Source organism: Solanum lycopersicum, chromosome 11 (assembly GCF_036512215.1).
Source record: "Solanum lycopersicum chromosome 11, SLM_r2.1".
Taxonomy (NCBI): Eukaryota; Viridiplantae; Streptophyta; class Magnoliopsida; order Solanales; family Solanaceae; genus Solanum; species Solanum lycopersicum.
In genome coordinates this window covers 4,222,122-4,241,471 of record NC_090810.1, presented here as the reverse complement: position 1 = coordinate 4,241,471, position 19,350 = coordinate 4,222,122, and the positions used below count along the sequence as shown (strand labels likewise).

The 19,350-nt window shown below is 31.0% G+C and overlaps 4 protein-coding genes across 5 annotated transcripts; 2 read left to right on the top strand and 2 right to left on the bottom strand.

Moving 5' to 3' along the window:
* Nucleotides 1-2,894: 2,894 nt before the first annotated feature.
* Nucleotides 2,895-7,002, top strand: LOC101246492 (very-long-chain (3R)-3-hydroxyacyl-CoA dehydratase PASTICCINO 2A). Its single transcript, XM_069291527.1, has 10 exons — nt 2,895-2,904; nt 3,265-3,309; nt 3,423-3,529; nt 3,684-3,702; nt 3,807-3,895; nt 3,970-4,023; nt 4,094-4,164; nt 4,292-4,373; nt 4,656-4,752; nt 4,922-7,002. Exons 1-10 carry the CDS (start codon nt 2,895-2,897, stop codon nt 5,005-5,007), a joined length of 660 nt encoding a protein of 219 aa, XP_069147628.1. The 3' UTR covers nt 5,008-7,002.
* On the bottom strand, nt 5,268-7,116 carry LOC101246201 (probable methyltransferase At1g29790). The gene has a single exon (XM_004250098.5). The coding sequence runs from the start codon at nt 6,895-6,897 to the stop codon at nt 5,626-5,628; it is 1,272 nt and encodes a 423-aa protein (XP_004250146.1). The 5' UTR covers nt 6,898-7,116; the 3' UTR covers nt 5,268-5,625.
* Nucleotides 7,117-7,502: 386 nt separating this feature from the next.
* On the top strand, nt 7,503-8,561 carry LOC104644539 (uncharacterized). Its single transcript, XM_010314596.1, has one exon. It carries the CDS (start codon nt 7,503-7,505, stop codon nt 8,559-8,561), a length of 1,059 nt encoding a protein of 352 aa, XP_010312898.1.
* Nucleotides 8,562-13,356: 4,795 nt separating this feature from the next.
* J (MADS-box protein JOINTLESS) lies at nt 13,357-18,656 on the bottom strand. Of its 2 annotated transcripts, NM_001319841.1 has the most exons (8): nt 18,303-18,581; nt 15,663-15,741; nt 15,520-15,584; nt 15,218-15,317; nt 15,039-15,080; nt 14,891-14,932; nt 14,415-14,614; nt 13,483-13,658 (listed from the first exon to the last, which is right to left on the bottom strand). In NM_001319841.1, the coding sequence occupies exons 1-8, from the start codon at nt 18,482-18,484 to the stop codon at nt 13,640-13,642; spliced, it is 729 nt and encodes a 242-aa protein (NP_001306770.1). In that variant the 5' UTR covers nt 18,485-18,581; the 3' UTR covers nt 13,483-13,639. The 2 variants fall into 2 exon arrangements, with proteins under 2 accessions (XP_010312646.1, NP_001306770.1); XM_010314344.4 differs by lacking the exon at nt 14,415-14,614 and having other exon boundaries at nt 13,357-13,658; nt 18,303-18,656.
* Between the last annotated feature and the right edge of the window lie 694 nt (nt 18,657-19,350).

The following is a 19,350-nucleotide window of genomic DNA, read 5'->3' as shown; positions in this document are numbered from 1 at the left end:
AATATAATCTCGATTACGCAAATGCCTCGATAGGTGTGTATTTGACTTTTTTTAACGTGTGATATGTATAAATTCTTTTATGATTAATACATCAATTTGTTAATAATGCTTCTTTTTTAGTAAATTTTTTCATTGATTTTGACGTTAAGTTAATGAATTTGTGACTTTTTAATTTAATTAACAAGTAGCAAAGCATGAAATAAAATTTAATCTTCAGATTTTGAGCAATTCTCAAAACAGTTGCATTATTTTATGAAAAGAACAGTTTTTTTTCTTTATTAAGCTTAGAATTCCACATTTTTTTAAAATTATAAAATATAGTCTTGATATCTACGCAAATGTTATTGCCTCGATTGATGTGTATTTGACTTCTCTTTAACGTGTGATATGTATAAGATAATTTTTTTAAACTTAAATATGATTAATTAATTATAAATACATCAATTTGTGCTTTATGGTTAGTTTATTTTTATTTTTTACATTTTTTAGGGTATAAAGGAATTTTCTACCTCATTCTTCTTCTTTTACTTTTCTTTTTTTCTTTAAAAAAAAATAATTAAGTTAAAATTCAGACAGCCGATCAACTAAGCTATTAAGATTCTTCATTTTATATTCCATTTATAAAGTGAAGGAAATATTATTATTCACATTCAAAGGATAAAGAAAATCAAGTAAAGACGAGTACACGACACAACGATTTTAAATTTATTTGACAAGTAGTGAAACATGAAATAAAATTCAATCCTTCGTTACGAGCTAGGGTAGAACAAGAAATTATGTGACACCCTTTTGATATTTATGTTTATAGTTACTTAGTAATCATAAACATTTATCTCTTAATTGATGTGGAAGTATGAATTTATTTACTTTCTCGAGTGTGTGAATTTATTACTTTCTCGAGTGTATATATATATATATATATATATATATATATATATCTGTGTGTGTGTGTGACGCTTTGCTCTCAACAAAAGGAGAGGAGATCCTGTACAAATCCAATGTGTCATGCCCATACATATAAATGTGCCATATATATATATAAGAGAAAAGACATAAAGTAACATCTAAAGTTTTTTCGAAATTTCAAAAAGACACTTAAACTATGCAAGAGTCATATTACCCCCTAAACAATCCTGAACTGATATTATTACATCATTTTTTGTCCACTTGGCATGGAGAGTGTATACACTCTTTTAAAGAGCGTAAACAAACTAAAAAACAAATATACTTTTATTTTTACAAAAATTTTACTATAAAAAATATATTTTTATTTTTCTTATTATTTTTATTTTTTCTCCTTATTATTTTTTTCTTTTTCTTTCTTCCTTCTTCTTCAAAAATTCATTGTCATATTCATTAACTTATCACTTTTAATGACACTTTTTACCACAACTCCATGTCTCTTTTATTCTACTATTAGTTTAACTCTCTTCAATTTTATAATTATATCTAGATATTTTAATACATTTCGAACAATGTGATAAACACATTAGATTTCAAGATGATTAGTAGACATTATTTAGTTTTATCCAAATTCTAATTAAACTTTTTCAATTTTCGGAGAATTCTTATGCCTTCAAAATTATCATTTTTTGTTTTGAATTTATATGAAAATGAGATAAATTAAATGATGATACCTTCAAAATTTTGATCTTTCTTAGAAAAATAATGAGTTTTATTTTCAATAACTCAACAAAGTCTAAAAAATAGTATAATTTTAGAAAATAAGAAATTTGACCAAATAAGAAGAAGAAAAGAGAAAGAAAATGGAGGGACTCAACTTGATATGGGTGTAGGGTTAGGCGAGGATAAGAGGTGAAAAAGAAAGAATAAAGAAAGAAAACGGAGGAAGCTTGAAAATTGGGGTAGAAGATAAATTAAAAATTGAAATAAAATAAAAATAAAAATAATAAAACTAAAATAAGTCAAAAAGTAAGAGAAAGAAATAAAGAAAACGTAAGATGACTGAATTAACACGTACGATTGGTATCTGATTACACTTGTCATTTAAAATCTGATTACGAAATATTTAAATTAAAATTATCGATTTCTATCGAGCCAGATGAATCATGGACTGCCCAATGCATGCGGAAAATAAGACAAGCCTCACATTTACCTGACGTTTTGATTCTTCTTTCATCTAGTAGTTAGTTTGTTTTACTCTTTTGTTTAAGGATCATGTCATTAATTAAATAATTAAAAGGATAATTATACAATTGAATAAATGAACAAGATTAAAGAATTACTTAGAAATTTGTTCATATATGTTCACCTAATCATCTACATACATTTTAAAAATTCTCTTTTGTACGGCATGTTAACTTTTTGTTAATTTTTTAATTTTTTAGACAAAGAATAATATTTAAATAATGGTATGCCACGTGGCAGCTTGTTATACAGTAAATAATTCAGCCAACCACTAAAATGTTAGAGATTAAGCAATTTATATCAAAATGAAATATTTATTATAAATTGATAATAATATTTATTTATTTAGTAGAGAAATAATGATCATAGTATAACCAATTAAGTATTATGATTTGATGAAATAGTATGAAAAGAAACAACATGCTAATAAGATTAGAGCATGTTGATGCTAGATTTGAGTAGCTATGCTTTTTTGCTTCTTCTCTTTACTTTTTTTTTTTTTTAATTAAGAACATCGTCGATTTAACATTAAATTAGAAAAGCTAAATCCTTATTTTTTAAGTTTCAAATTACGAAAAAAGAACATGTATGATGATATATTAGTCAAACCAATATACTAAGATAGTGTGTAAAATACTCCTAGAACCTTACCAAACAGGCTACAAATTTCACAACTTAATCCAAGCATAATACTACGTCGTTTTTTTTACTATTTTTTATATTAAAAAATAAATATGCTTTGAACTATGGTGAATGGTATGCAAATACGCTTTGTCATATTTTTGTTAGGTTGATACCCCATCGTCCAAAAGCTAGAGCATATATATCCTGTATAGTAGTGAAGATATATACGCTCTAGTTTTTTTACGACAGGGCATCAATGTAACAAAAATATGACGAACGTATCCTGCATACCATTTAAAAAAAATCTAAGTTTATCAAAATGAGTTTCAGAAAAAGAATTGAGCTACACTTAATAGAGGCAGCGAAAATCGAATTATAGGTGGGTTAATCTACTAATACTAAGCTTAATTATGCATAAAGATTGTTTCTTTAAGTACATAATTTTGAGCCTTTTCTTTGTTCTTCAATGGCTAGATCTTTATCAGGTTTAAGGCGTTTGTATCTCATTTTTTACAATTGGATTGTGTTTTTTGGATGGTAAGTTGAATACCCTTTTGGATTTTTTGTTTATTTTTCACAATCATTTGGTGTTTTTGTTGGTGGTGGTGGTGTTGGGTGTGTGTGATGGATTTTGGGTTTTTGGTGTTTAGGTTTCGAGTATTTTGGTGTGAAAACTTTGAAAGAGACTGGGTATGAATATGTCTATGATGCTGTGGAAAAGCCTCTGATTTTTGCTCAAACTGCTGCTTTTTTGGAGGTAATATCTGAAGCCATGTTTCTATTGTGTTTGTTACGTGATGTTTCATAATGTATTATATTGTGTTGTATCGTACTGTATTGTTTTAAGTGAAACGCAAATATGTGAATGAAGTCTAACAGTTGATTTCTTGTCCATATATCTTGCTGAACAGATACTTCATAGTCTAGCAGGTACATTCATTTGATCTGAAGCATTTCTGTGTTCTTTGTTTTAGCTAGAACTTTTGATATATATAACAATAACTCGTTTATCTTTCTCTTCATCCTCAACTAAGGTTTGGTAAGGTCTCCAATATCAGCAACACTTCCACAGATAAGTTCAAGATTATACGTATCCTGGGGAATTTTATGGAGTTTTCCAGAGGTAAGTATTTTCCTTGTAGATCACAGTAAAGCATTCCGAAGCTTCTTTACTATTGACAGACTTGTTGATTACAGGTCCGGAGTCATATACTTGTTAGTTCTCTAGTTATTAGCTGGTCTATTACAGAGGTGAGCCTTTGCTTATTCATAAAAACCATCAGCACATAACTTGTTCTAACATCGTTATGTTCAACTTCAGATTATTCGATATTCATATTTTGGCATAAGGGAGGCATTTGGTTCTGTACCTTCTTGGCTCTTGTGGTTAAGGTATTACTATTTAACTTGAACTCATCATTCTAAAATTCGGAATCCATAAAGTTGAAATCGTGACTATGCCTCAGTTGATGGGTATAGTTTGTAGCATGTTCTTATTAAGCTGATTTCCTTACTGCAGGTATAGTACTTTCTTGTTGTTGTATCCTATTGGCATCACAAGTGAAGTAGGTCTAATATATAATGCCCTTCCTTACATGAAGGTACCAATATCCTCTATCTTAGTGTGTTTCTTTCTCACTTAGAAAAGGCAATAAAACTTGTCTTTCTATCCATTGAAGAGGTGGCAAAGAGCTAACCCGCAAGGGTGACCGAGTTGGTTGAGCAGGGGAGGTTCGAAACCCCTTGCATGCTTTCTCGATCGAGCTCATCACACCGAGCTTGCCTACCTCTCCCATGTGGCTATTACACTGAAGCAAGGTTTACCCTGTGCGTACTTGAAGGATGGCTGACTATGTCTTGTTATCGACTTGTTTTTTTCGTAGGAATCTGGAAAGTATTCTGTTAGGATGCCAAATAAATGGAATTTCTCTTTTAATTACTACTATGCAGCATTTGTTTGCCTTGCCATTTATTTACCAGGCAAGAACCATAACATCATTCTCTTACTAAAAGCAATTATGTTTATTTACTCGGTTTCTTGGTGAGGGAACTCGGAGACAGAATATCAAGTTTATTACAGTTTTCTTTTTAGATTATTATTAGGATAGCCAGAGCTATGATTAACAAGACGATGTTCGTGAAAATGCAGGCTTTTCTCACCTCTATAGTTACATGCTTGGGCAGAGAAAGAAAGCACTCTCTGAACCAAAAAAGCATAGGACAGAGACGGACTAGCACTGTGGCTCCATCCCTGAGGACACGGTTTATAGGCGGACTAGCATTGTGGCTCTAATGATACTTGAAGAACGAGAGAGTCCTCTTGATCATACTTTTCTTTTCTAGGGAAAAAAGTACCTACCAAATTCGAATAATCGACTATTTCTGTGTGTAACATTTGGTATTAGTTATTGTATCTCAGACAGTTCACATGTTTTAAGTTGCACACAGTATACCACAAGTTTATATCAAACAAAATTATCAATAACATAACGATATGTCGAAAAGGCATCAACCAAATGCTTTAATCAAGGGGACAATATCAGAGGATTTTAACTTATATCCCAACAATACAATGAAATTTGGAAAAAAGCTTCGTTTTCTTTTCTTCCTAAACTCAAATTAACAATTGACACAGACAAAAGGCTCATGCCAATGCCAGCAATATCTAGTTCAATGCCAAAGATAAGTGAATAATCTTAGAGATCGTAGACATATAATACCTGCCACAAAGCCGAACCCGCCTCCCTCCTATGATGCTGGTTAGCAGTTGTGTAAAAGAAGACGAATACGTTCACTTATTCTATGTCAATAATGAACATGCACAGCTTTTCTATGAGAAACCCCGCGATACGATCAAACTCTTACTGGTTTCTGTAGAACAGCAGACAAATAAACCTCAGATTTTCCCGACCCATTGATCTTCTCACCAACAACCCATTTAAGCTTTTTGTACCCAAAACGTTCGATCAGCCTCGTTAATGCAGTTTTCTTGTCTTCATTTGAACAAAGAAAGTTATCCAACCAAAACAACCCTCCAGCCCTCAAAACTCTATCAATATCAAACACTAAAAACTCTAACTTCTCAGGACGTCCGCTCACATCCAATACATTTCCCACATGTACCAAATCAAACACATTATCATGAAAGGGAAACCGATGATCTAAACTCAAATACAACGGGAATACACCCCGTGCAGCAATGAACTCGTTAAATGGTGCATCGACATTCAACGTAGCAGTAACTATAGTCACATTCCTTTCAGCCATTCTAACAGCAAATGTACCAGATCCACCACCAATATCAAATCCAATTCTAATTCCCCCACCATTTCCCAGCATTCCCAATACATCATCAATCAAGAAATCATTTTTCCCTCTACCCTTAACATATCTTTGCTTCTCATACCCCCCACTACTTACAACATCAAAACAACCAGCACAATCTCTATTCAATTTCTTAACATTTAAACAAGCTACATTCTTACAACCAAGACCACTCCAACTATAAATCTTTTCACTATAATTTCCCCAAAATGAATCAGGTAATTTAAGTAAACCAACCTTAGGTATTGTCTTAGCAAAACACCTCCTTCTTGGCAAAGGCTCACAGCCACTAAGAATCAGCTTCTGCCCAAGACTCCAATCATCAGGACAAAGACCATTAACCTTATAACTCATAAACTGAGAAAGCAAATCTAAAGATTTCACACAAGAATGTCCAATAGAAGCTACCATTTCAGTAATCCCAGTTCTTGAATCTTTACCCAAAGGCAGCAAATGGGGTTGCAAGAAATTTCTCACTTCATTTGGAACTTTGGGACTAGAAAGATCAAAACTTTCATAGCCTAAAAGCTCTTTTTCCATTTGGGCAAGTTTTTTTTGTGAAGAATCAATCTGTCTTAGAATTAAAGAAACTTGTTCTGAGATTAAAGATATGTTCTTGTGAGTATGTGGGAGAAGAAGATGATGATGGGGGTTTTTGGGTGAGGATGTAAAAGCATATAAAGCAAAAAGATTAGTTGTAACAACAGAGAAAAGCATAAGTAGATTTAGAACTGAAGAACAATATGTAGCTTTCTTGAATCTAGCAGTTCCATCACCTATTTTCAAAGAAACAGATCCCATTTTTTGCTCAAAACAAACAGATTTTCGATGCTGGCTGCTTCACTTTATGATTGTAGTAGAACTAAGCAACTAAATCAGTGAAAATAAGCTAAGATGGAGAAGGAGAAGGTAGATTTGGGATGAAATTTAATATTAAGAAAGTGAAATTTGGTGATCAATGTTTTGTCGGTTGTTAACAACCAATAGTCTCACAGTTGAGTATTTGACTTACAAATTAAGAAATTACAAATAGAAGAATAATTGTTTTTGTTATAAATCCATTGAATTATGTGGATTATCCTTTAGATTTACTCAAGATTTAATTGTATTCATGTATACATGTTCCCAAGGTGATAAGAATCATTTGGATAACTATGTACCTACTAATTGGACATTTATCATGGGGGCTTTTGGGATGATATCTCAACTCTATAAATAGAGATATCATTCACCTTTTGTAATACATATTTGAATAAGAAAATTATCTCCTCTATCTTATACTTCTTGTCTTTTTCTTCTTATATTCTGAGCTTTCTTTACAACACGTTATCAGCACGAAGTTGCTACTTGCAAAGGTATTATATAAATATTTTTATTTGATTCACATATTCTCTCATAATTTCATTATGTCGAATTTATCCAAACTTGAGTTTGTGGCATTAGATATTTCTGGAAAGAATTATCTTTCATGGGTACTCGATGCTGAGATTCACTTGGCTGCTAAAGGTCTTGATGCCACTATTACTCAGGGAAATGAAGCATCGAGTCAAGATAAGGCGAAAGCTATGATTTTCCTTCGTCATCATCTTGATGAGGGCCTGAAGATTGAATATCTGACGGTGAAAGATCCACTTGAATTGTGGACTGATTTAAAGGGGAGATATGACCACCTAAAGGCAACAGTGTTGCCAAGAGCTCGTTATGAGTGGATGCATTTACGATTTCAAGATTTTAAGACCGTGATTGAATACAACTCTGCTGTATTCAGGATAACCTCCCAGTTGAAATTATGTGGAGAGACTATAAAAGATGAGGACATGTTGGAAAAGACACTTACTACTTTCCATGCCTCAAATGTGATATTGCAGCAGCAATATCGTGAAAAGGGTTTTCAGAAATATTTTGAACTAATCTCATGTCTGTTGGTGGCTGAGCAACATAATGCTCTTTTAATGAAAAATCATGAAGCTCGTCCCACTGGAGCTGCTCCATTACCGGAGGCAAATGTGGTGGAAGCACGTGATCAATCTAAAGTAAAAAGAGATGATCATGGGGGATATAATAATGCACGGGGACGTGGCAAAGATAAAAGACGATACACTAATCGTCAAGGTGGTGGTCATAATAAAAGGGAGAACAACATGAGTTCTCAAAATAACCCCTCAAAAAGTAATTGTCGTCGTTGTGGCATGAAAGGCCATTGGAAGAATGAATGTCGCACACATGAACATTTTGTAAGGCTCTATCAAAATTCCTTTAAAAAGAAAGGAAATAAAAGTGGTGCTTCCTCTTCCAATGCTCGAGCTGAGTCACATATGACTCTTAAAGATGATGATAAGCCGGGAACATCTCAGAAATATGATAAGAATGTTGAAGCAAATTTGGCTTTAAAGGATGATGTTTTTGATGGCCTTGGTGACATTACTCATATGGAAGTTGATGACTTCTTTGGAGATCGAAACTGATTTTGATCTTTTAGCTGGGGAATGAAGTCTGTTAATATTTTACTTATGTATTTTTAATTATCATGTTATTTATGTTGAAGTATTTAAATTTCCGTTGTTAATTTTGTTTCTTCCTTCTTTTGATGTATTTTATTTTAATGAAAATTAATAGAAATCCCCAGTTGTCAGTTGGATTCAAGATGAGTAATGGAGATGTATGCCTTCTTGATAATGCTACAACGCATACAATATTAAAAGAAAAGAAATACTTTTCTAATTTGGTTATGAAAATGGCATATGTCAACACAATATCAGGTAGTACAAAATTAATTGAGGGCTCTGGAAGAGCGACCTTATTACTACCTGGAGGGACAATATTAAGCATTGATAATGCATTATATTGTAGTAAGTCTCAAAGAAACTTATTAAGTTTCAAAGTTATTCGCCAAAATGGCTATCATGTTGAGACGGCTAATGAAGGAAAGGTTGAATACCTTTACATTACTACAATTAATGTTGAGAAGAAAATTGTGCATGAAAAATTACCTGCATTTTCTTCTGGGTCGTACTATACAAGTATAAGTACAGTTGAATCACATGCCGTAGTAAACAAAAGGTTTACTAATTTTAATGATTTTATCATTTGGCATGACCGGTTGGGCCATCCTGGATTTAATATGATGCGCAAAATCATTGAGAATTCACATGGACACACCTTAAAGAGCCCAAATATCCTTCAATCAAAGGAATTCTCTTGTGCTGCTTGTTCTCAAGGAAAGTTGATCATTAAACCATCAACAGTTAAGGTTGGAATTGAATCCCCTGCGTTTCTGGAACGTATACAGGGTGATATATGTGGACCAATTCAACCTGCATGTGGACCCTTTAAATATTATATGGTCTTGATAGATGCTTCTACAAGATGGTCACATGTGTGTTTATTATCAACTCGCAACATGGCTTTTGCGAGATTGCTGGCTCAAATAATAAGATTGAAAGCACAATTTCCAGACTATACAATAAAGACAATCCGTCTAGATAATGCTGGTGAGTTTACATCTCAGGCATTTAATGATTATTGTATGTCTACTGGTATAACTGTTGAACATCCAGTTGCGCATGTTCACACTCAAAACGGTCTAGCAGAATCATTGATTAAACGTCTGCAATTGATAGCTAGACCATTACTAATGAGAACAAAGTTATCTGTGTCTATGTGGGGGCATGCTATTTTGCATGCAGCAACACTTGTGCGCATAAGGCCAACCAATTATCATGAATTCTCCCCTTTACAATTGACTTTTGGTCAAGAGCCAAACATTTCCCATCTTAGAGTTTTTGGATGTGCGGTGTATGTCCCAATTGCTCCACCACAACGCACAAAGATGGGGCCGCAAAGAAGGTTGGGGATATATGTTGGGTATGAATCTCCTTCAATCATAAAATATTTGGAGCCTATGACTGGAGATTTATTTAAGGTAAGATTTGCTGATTGTCATTTTGATGAATCAGTATACCCAACATTAGGGGGAGAACATAAGTCATTGGGAAAAGAGATAGATTGGAATTCATCATCTCTATCTCATCTGGATCCTCGAACAAACCAATGTGAGCAAGAAGTTCAAAGAATAATTTATTTGCAGAACATTGCAAATCAGCTACCAGATGCATTTACGAATCTTCCAAGGATTACTAAATCGTATATTCCAGCTGTTAATGCTCCAGTTCGAGTTGATATCCCGACGGGACAAATTGTTAAGGCAAATGAGTCTAGACCACATTTGAAGCGTGGTAGACCAATTGGTTCCAAGGATAAAAATCCTCGAAAAAGAAAAGGAATAAATGATCAAGATGATCATGGGTTGAAAGAAATTTCTCAAGATGAGACCCAAGTCATAACACATGATGAGGAGGAGGTTCGAACTTCTCAAAATAATGAAATTTCAATGAATTATGTCTCGACGAGAAAGTTTTGGAACCGAAATAATGTTGTGATTGACAACATATTTGCCTATAATGTTGCTATTGAAATAATGCAACAAGATGAAGATTTTGAGCCAAAATCTGTTCACGAATGTAGACAGAGAAATGATTGGCCAAAATGGAAGGATGCAATTCAAGCTGAATTGGCTTCACTAGAAAAACGTGAAGTTTTTGGACCAATAATCCGAACACCTGAAGGTATCAAGCCAGTGGGGTACAAATGGATTTTTGTACGAAAAAGAAATGAGAAAGGTGAAGTCATGAGATATAAGGCCCGACTCGTTGCTCAAGGTTTTTCTCAAAGACCTGGCATTGATTATATGGAGACATATTCTCCAGTGGTAGATGCAATCACCTTTAGATATCTCATAAATCTGGCAGTTTATGAAAAACTTGAAATGCGTCTAATGGACGTTGTCACAGCCTATCTATATGGCTCATTGGACCACAACATTTTCATGAAAATTCCTGAAGCATTTAAAGTGCCTGAAACATACAAAGATTCAAGAGAAACTTGTTCAATAAAGCTTCAGAAATCTCTGTATGGACTGAAACAATCAGGAAGGATGTGGTACAATCGTTTGAGTGAATATTTGTTAAAGAAAGGGTACAAAAATGACTCGATTTGTCCCTGCATTTTCATTAAACGGTTGGGGTCTGAATTTGTAATAATAGCTGTGTATGTTGATGATTTGAACATCATTGGAACTCGTAAAGAGCTTTTAGAAGCTGTTGAGTGTCTGAAAAGAGAATTTGAAATGAAAGATCTCGGGAAGACAAAATTTTGTCTTGGTCTACAGATTGAGAATTTGTCAAATGGAATACTTGTTCATCAATCAACGTACACAGAAAAGATACTAAAGCGTTTTTACATGGATAACTCACATCCATTGAGTACTCCAATGGTGGTAAGATCTCTTGACATCAATACAGATCCATTTCGACCTCAAGAGAATGATGAAGAGCTTCTTGGTGATGAAACTCCTTATCTTAGTGCGATCGGGGCACTAATGTACCTTGTTAACAATACTCGACCAGATATCTGTTTTGCAGTAAGTCTACTGGCAAGATTCAGTTCCTCCCCAACAAAAAGACATTGGAATGGTGTTAAACACATACTTCGATATCTTCGAGGGACCATGGACATGGGTTTATTCTATTCCAATGAATCCAAATCAGAACTGATTGGTTACGCAGATGCAGGGTATTTATCAGATCCGCATAAAGCTCGATCACAAACAGACTATTTGTTTACATGTGGAGACACGGCAATATCTTGGCGATCAATGAAGCAAACATTGGTAGCCACTTCTTCAAATCATGCAGAAATAATAGCCATCCATGAAGCAAGTCGAATGACCCATCATATTCAGAAAATGTGTGGTTTTTCTTTGAAAAAGAATATACCAACCACAATGTACGAAGATAATGCTGCATGTATAGCTCAATTGAAAGGAGGATACATCAAAGGAGACCGGACAAAGCATATCTCACCAAAGTTCTTTTTCACGCATGATCTTCAACAAAATGGTGAGATAGAAGTTCAACAAATTCGTTCAAGTGATAATCTTGCTGATTTATTCACTAAGGCATTGCCAACATCAACATTTGAGAAGTTGAGATACAAGATTGGAATGCGCCGTCTCCGAGATATCAAGTAAAGTTTTCATCAGGGGGAGCGAAATACGCGTTGTACTCTTTTCCTTAACTATGGTTTTGTCCCAAGTTGGGTTTTCCTGGTAAGGTTTTTAATGAGGCAACATTCAAAGCGTATTATGAGATATGTGTACTCTTTTTCCTTCACTAGGCTTTTTCCCACTGGGTTTTTCCTAGTAAGGTTTTAACGAGGCACATAATCTATGGACATCCAAGGGGAAGTGTTATAAATCCATTGGATTGTGTGGATTATCCTTTAGATTTACTCAAGACTTAATTGTATTCATGTATACATGTTCCCAAGGTGATAAGAATCATTTGGATAACTATGTACCTACTAATTGGACATTTATCATGGGGGCTTTTGGGGTGATATCTCAACTCTATAAATAGAGATATCATTCACCTTTTGTAATACATACTTGAATAAGAAAATTATCTCCTCTATCTTATACTTCTTGTCCTTTTCTTCTTATATTCTGAGCTTTCTTTGCAACAGTTTTGATTTTTTTAAAAGGTATATCAAGTATCGAATATTGTTATCTTTTTACTCAAATGATGATAATATTTTAGGGGTAAAACCACGTCGAAGATTTACACTGTCAATATATGTATGTCATGTGTTGAAATTTATTATTCATTTTACTTCATTAAATTACATAATAACGGAAATTGCATTGACTTTGATGTAAACATTCTGCGGGTAAGTTTTTTCCTATTTTAGATAAAAAAAATCGGTACATTTGATAGTTGAAATGTGTTTTGGTAAATAGTTTAGAAAGCTCACACTCCTTATAGTTAAGGTGTATTTTGATTAAAAAAAATTAAAAACGTACACACATAATAATTGTGTTAAAATTTCTATAAATGATTTATTATAATTTGGATAAGAAACATATACAACCTAATGGTTTGAAAATGAAACTCAAGTAATTGAATTGTTTTTATGCATGTCTTCAACTATTAAATATGAACATGATAAGGACTACAAATTAATTAGTGCTAGATACGGAAATGATTCAAAAAATTAAATTAAATTATTCTTACAATAACATATTATAAATCATCCACTAAAAATTTCAAATAACTAATGTTCAACACTGAATATAGATAGAAGTATAGTTTACCGTCACCAAGTAAATATTTAAATTTACAGCAACAGAAAAAAGTCAAATAATTAAATAATTAAGCCTTTATATAGTTACAAGTCACAAAGTTCAATTATAAAAGATTATTAGTGCTAGTTAATTAAGTTAATAGATACTAACAATAATATTTATATAAACTATGGGAGACGAATACATGAGATTAATACACCAATTACATACATAATATGAAATTTTTGGGGTTAGCTTTTACATTAATCAGACATTAATTAATTATAATAATTAGTAGTTACTTTTTTTTTTCTCCTTCTTCTAATAACATACAAAAATAGCCACACCTTGCTTTTGATCTCTTCAGCCTGAGTAAGGTAGCCTGACATTTAAAAAACAAATAAGATGAAAAAAAATATAATATCAGAAACGGACTCAGAATTTTAAATTTATGTATTATGGGTTATAAATTTAGAACATGAAGGTGAACCTATAGAACAGAGTTGAAATTTAAATATTACGTATACGTTCTAAATTTTAAGATAACAACATCAAGGGTTAGTAACGAGGTTTTGAATTAAAAAAAAAATGTACATATTTATGAGTATTCTAAATACCAATACAAAGATATGAACTAAAGATATTTGGTTCATTCAAATCCGTACAAAGACTTCTACTTTCGATAATAAAATATTCATAAAAAAATTTAACCCACAAATATCATATTTGAGTCAAAATTACTGAACTCGATTAGCCCCTAACTTTTGTTGTCCCTTTACATAAACAATATACAATAACATGATACCGAAGTAAAGTTTAAAAAGGGTAATATGTATGCAACACCTTCAGAAGGTAGATACTTGATATACAATTTACCAATAGTGTATTGATAAACGAATATTTTTTCACGACCACAATTCGTTTGAACGGAAAATAAGTTATCTCAAAATAATTCTAGGATAAGTTCTCTAAAAATCATTATTCCGCCTTCAGTATTAAAAACAAACAACACAACAATTCAAAATAGATTATTTCTTCACAAAATTAAAATTGAAATTAATAATTTCTTTTATCTTTCATACGAAACGAGATCGAAACGAGACCGGAAAAAAGAAGAAGAAAGAATTAAAGTACTAACCCCAATTTGAGAGAAGTATCAGAACTATCATCATCTTGAGGAGGAGGATCAATTGAGTTACATGGATTTGTTACTGATTCAGATGATTGGCCATCTTCATTATTATTATTATTAAATCCATTTTCTGGTTCAAATATTACTACTCCTGCCTCTCTATATCCATTATTATTATTATTATTATTATTAGATATCTCCATCACCTAAAAAAAATTAAAAATATATATCAACGATAACATTTAATAACATAATTATTGAAGTCTTGAATAATTTAGATACTCCAAGTGTATCCATAAAAAAGTTAATTTTAAAAAGCTTAAGTTTTTCGGAGATTTCGGAAATAGGAAAAAATCATCTACAAATTCATAGATTTTATTGAAATTTCAACCTGATGTCTCGGAGATTTCAGTAATCACCGGCTATCTAAAATTATAGTAAAATAATCAATTTTTATCTCATTCGTTAAAAAATTTGCATACCTGTTGCCTTAATTTTTCATTTTCTTCCATTAGATGCATACCCTGTTGATTTTTCACAATAACAATTATCAGCGTCGATGAAAACCAAGTAAAATTGCGATACAAAAATTATACACTACCAGATCACTTAAACGATATTGTTCCTAACCTTTTGTTGGAGTTGGTTGATCTCTCTCATTATTTTATCACCCTGATACATGGATAACGTAAGTTGTGTAAGATATTAAAAAGGGGAAAAATCGATTATAACTTGTTACGACATATTAAATTACACTAATAACATAAAATATATTTTATAATGTCAATATATATAAGTTAAATCCCGACCTTTCTCTCTATGACGCGGCTCAATCCAGTTTCAAGAGATCTCTCCAATTGTTGCAACTCTTCAATATTTAGTCCTTGAAGTTCTTCTCCCCTCATTTGCCTGTTAATCGATGCTACTTGTTAGAGAACTTCTAATATTATTATTATTATCGTAATTTTTTATATATATATATATATATATATAAATTAACTTGTCTCTCTTTTACTTTTGTTTGACGTATGTGATGATGGATATTATGAATTGAACTAAAAAGAACAGTGAGAATACATATAGTCGATTTCAAATGTAACTATAAATATACCTTAATCGATGACTTTTTTCGGAAATTTCCTTGCTTAATCTGGAGTAGTTGCTATTTTCTACAAGCTGCAAACAAAATAAACAAAATATTTGTTTAAAAACTAATTAAAATGTAATTAAGGATTAAATAAATGAATTAATTACCTGAAGTTCAAGTGATGGTTGATCCAATTTTTCCAGATTTTTGGAATGCAAATCACGCCTCTCAAGAATTTGTTTCATGCTTCATGAGAAATTAAAAATATTAAGATCGTACGTAAATCATTGATGAACGGTAGAATTATATATAGTTATCTTTTATGTGATCAATTATGATGTCGATACATACATAAATATTAAATTCCTTTGAAGAATGTATGTATGTGTCATGTATCCAATATATTAGGGACACATGAACACAACATCAAAGAAAGTAAAAGACAAATTTGTAATTTCTGTCGAGAAAATTGACTTTAGATCTAACTCAATCTCAAATGAAAAATATTGCTTAACACCGACATAAACAACTCATCCGTCAACTAATGTGGGATAGATAACACCTCTTCCCCATTCGAGCAGGCCTATCAACTTAACGACATAATACTAATAGCTAAGGATAAGTCTGACTCAACTTCAAAAGTAATAAACCTATGAAGTATAAGATTATTCAAGACTATAAAAAGACGATCTATTAATCTTTGATATATGACACACTCAATAAGCTTAAATATCGAGGATGATAAATAAGTGAATTATAAAAAAAAAATCAAATTATTAAAATGTAGATTAATTATACACCCTTCGTCCGGAATTGTTTATCATGATGCACTTATCTAAAGTCACTTGATTAATTTTCAAAGGTAAATTAGATCAGATTAATTCGATATTTTAAACAAAAAAATTAGATATCCTAAAATTATATGGAAAATACTATAAATTACAATTTTTTACATATTAATATGATTAAAAAATACATCTTAAAATGTAAGTCAAAATTTTCATAATTTAACTCTAAAAATAAAAATTATGACAAACAATACCGAATGAAGAGAGTTCATTATAGCTTTCTTAAAACATTTACTTGTAGAGGGGGAAAACAATTATTTTATATACCACACACAACCACCTCAAAAAAATAGCTCATCAAATTTGTTACTTTTTACTTATACCATACAAAAAAAAAACATAAAATTCCTAAAATATGCTTCTTTTTTTCCCCATTAAAAGGAGTTTGTCCTATTCACCATAAATATATAGTTCCCATGATAATATTTATTTTTATATTATAAGATATAATATTATTGCCTTTCTGTGAAACAGATAAGATATGGTGGCCCTTTCGATAACATTATCCAGCTAAATTTATTCCCTTTTATTTTTTTATTGTTCTATCTAAGCTTTAAAATATTATTTGTTATTACAAGTCAATTTAATTAATAATGTAACAAAATTTTTGAATTTCATAAATGAAATTGACATATATATTCTGTGAATCCTTTAATAATGTCATTGTGTGCGAAAATATATATTTTCAATCCAAAAGAATAAAATTTACATTGACACATCAAATCATCAAAAATTACTACATGTTATAAAATGATCTAATATAATGTAATAATATTTTTGAAGAATTTAAACAACATAAAATTCTTATAACCTGGTAACTACTAACTACTTCCTACACCACTCATTTTGTGTTGGTATTATTGTTTATTCTCCATTTTTTCTGATTCCTTTTTAAATAAAAATTGAGTCTTTAGAAGCTTTGTTTTCTAATACAAAATTCAAGTTTTTTTCATTAATTATTTACCTAAAAAAAAGAGTCAATAAATGACACAAAATAGAAAGTTTCTTGAGGTGGGTTTCTCAATAGTTGCTAAATATAGCAAGTGTTTATGTTATGTGAAAACCATGTAGTAATTAATAAGTAAATTACTTGACAAAAGTAGTAACTTAACTTCTACACAAATTAAACTATGTAACTTAATTGGTATTATAACAAATTAAAGTATATTAGTAATATTATCAGTGCACATAACTTGTTAAATAATAGAGAAGAGATTTGTATGCGGGCACGATGAAATCTAATAGCTTTTGATCAAATTTTTAAATTTATATTATAAAATCTCACTTTTTACATATATAAACAATTTATCAAAATCTTCTTTCAGAATTTAAATAACTCGATATAATTCTTGTCAATCATGACTAGCTTAAAGACACCCATTTGTAAACAACAGCGAAGAACTTTTCCTAAGAATTCAACAAAACTCAATAACTTAAAATCAAACCCTAAATTTATACCTAAAAATCCATTTAATATAATAATTAATTAATAAACTATATTTACAAAAATCCAAAACTCAATAATTCTAATCATTCTCCTCAATCATGACTAACTAAAGTCACCCATTTAGAAAATACCCAAAAAAAAAAAAAAAACTTCATTCCTCACAAAAAATTAACAAAAATCATTACTTTAATTTTCACTTGTTAAATTAGCCCTAAAATTCATCGGAAAAAACCTCTCTACCCTATAGATAAAATACACATACACATCACTTTACTCAAAATTCATTTCTAAAATTTTACTAAATACGTTATTATTTAATAACTAATCAAAAATTATTCCCAATTTCTTTTTTTTAGTCTAGAAAACAACTAATCTAGCTACCACAAACAAAAAATAAGGATAATTAGGTGATTTTACATACACCTACTATTCTTTTCGGGTCCCGGAATTTCACTGAGTATGTTGCTGTCGTTATAATTAGGTAAATGAAAGAAAAAATGATGGATATGTACCTTGAGCTAGAATAGTCAAATAATTTTCCAGTAGAAGAGAAAATGATGAGAGCAACATCAGCATCACAGAGAACAGAAAGTTCTTCAGCTTTCTTGAATAAACCTCTTCTCCTCTTTGAAAATGTAACTTGTCTTGCTGTGGAGTTATCTATTTTCTTGATCTGAATTTTTTCTCTAGCCATTAGGAGTTTTTTTTTTTTTAATTTTCCAAAAATAGAACTAAGAGAGTTATGAAGAAAGAGGGAATTTATAAAAGAGGGAACAAAGAATAAACCAGAATACAAAGAAATGTTTGTGTGTGTGATGACCTAATTGTAGAGAGGGGTGGGTGGGTGGGGTGGGGGGTAGATAGGCAAAAGTTTCTAATTATAGAGATTGTGTTTATATTAGGCAAAGAATGAAAGAAGTTAGGTTGTGTATATTTTGATTAATTTTATAATGTATTTAAAAATTAGATTATGTGTATTTTGATTAATTTTATTATGTGTTAGATATTTTTATCGTCTTATATTTAATTGTTTGTAATTTATGTATAATCACTAATAAGAAGGGGGGTTTTACTTATTTATTTCTTTTAATATTTTATTTTATTTTTAAAATTTTACACTTTTAAAAAGAATTGTTATTAATGAGAAAATAGGGGGGGGGGGGTAATATAATTAATTTTATTGTGGTTTTGTAAGTTTGACAATAATTTAGAATAATTATTTTGAGCAATATGGACAATTAATATGAAATAGAGAGAGATTAGGATTAATATTTTATAATGTATTTTAACTTGTTATAACCGGTAATTTAAATTTATTTTCTAATGAAGTTAATTTTTTCTGTGTTGATTTATGTTTCAAGATTTGTGTTTTTGTCTGTTTTAAGGGATAATGCACAAGTACCCCTCAACCTATATCCGAAATTCCAGAGACACACTTATACTATATTAAGGTCCTATTATCCCCCTGAACTTATTTTATAAGTAATTTTCTACGCCTTTTAGCCTACGTGGCACTAATTTGAAAAAAAATCAACCATCATTGGGCCCACAAGATAGTGT

What these genes read in the sequence shown, in the direction of transcription:
- LOC101246201 (XM_004250098.5), bottom strand. Translation starts at nt 6,897, where the DNA reads ATGGGATCTGTTTCTTTGAAAATAGGTGATGGAACTGCTAGATTCAAG.
- J (NM_001319841.1), bottom strand. Translation starts at nt 18,484, where the DNA reads ATGGCTAGAGAAAAAATTCAGATCAAGAAAATAGATAACTCCACAGCA. An exon ending in GAAAAAAGTCATCGATTAAG is followed by an intron (nt 15,318 to 15,519) that starts GTATATTTATAG and finishes ATCGATTAACAG; the next exon opens with GCAAATGAGGGGAGAAGAAC. An exon ending in ATGAAAAATTAAGGCAACAG is followed by an intron (nt 14,615 to 14,890) that starts GTATGCAAATTT and finishes AATTTTTTTTAG; the next exon opens with GTGATGGAGATATCTAATAA.
- LOC104644539 (XM_010314596.1), top strand. Translation starts at nt 7,503, where the DNA reads ATGTCGAATTTATCCAAACTTGAGTTTGTGGCATTAGATATTTCTGGA.
- LOC101246492 (XM_069291527.1), top strand. An exon ending in TCTTGGCTCTTGTGGTTAAG is followed by an intron (nt 4,165 to 4,291) that starts GTATTACTATTT and finishes TCCTTACTGCAG; the next exon opens with GTATAGTACTTTCTTGTTGT. An exon ending in ATGCCCTTCCTTACATGAAG is followed by an intron (nt 4,374 to 4,655) that starts GTACCAATATCC and finishes TTTTTTTCGTAG; the next exon opens with GAATCTGGAAAGTATTCTGT.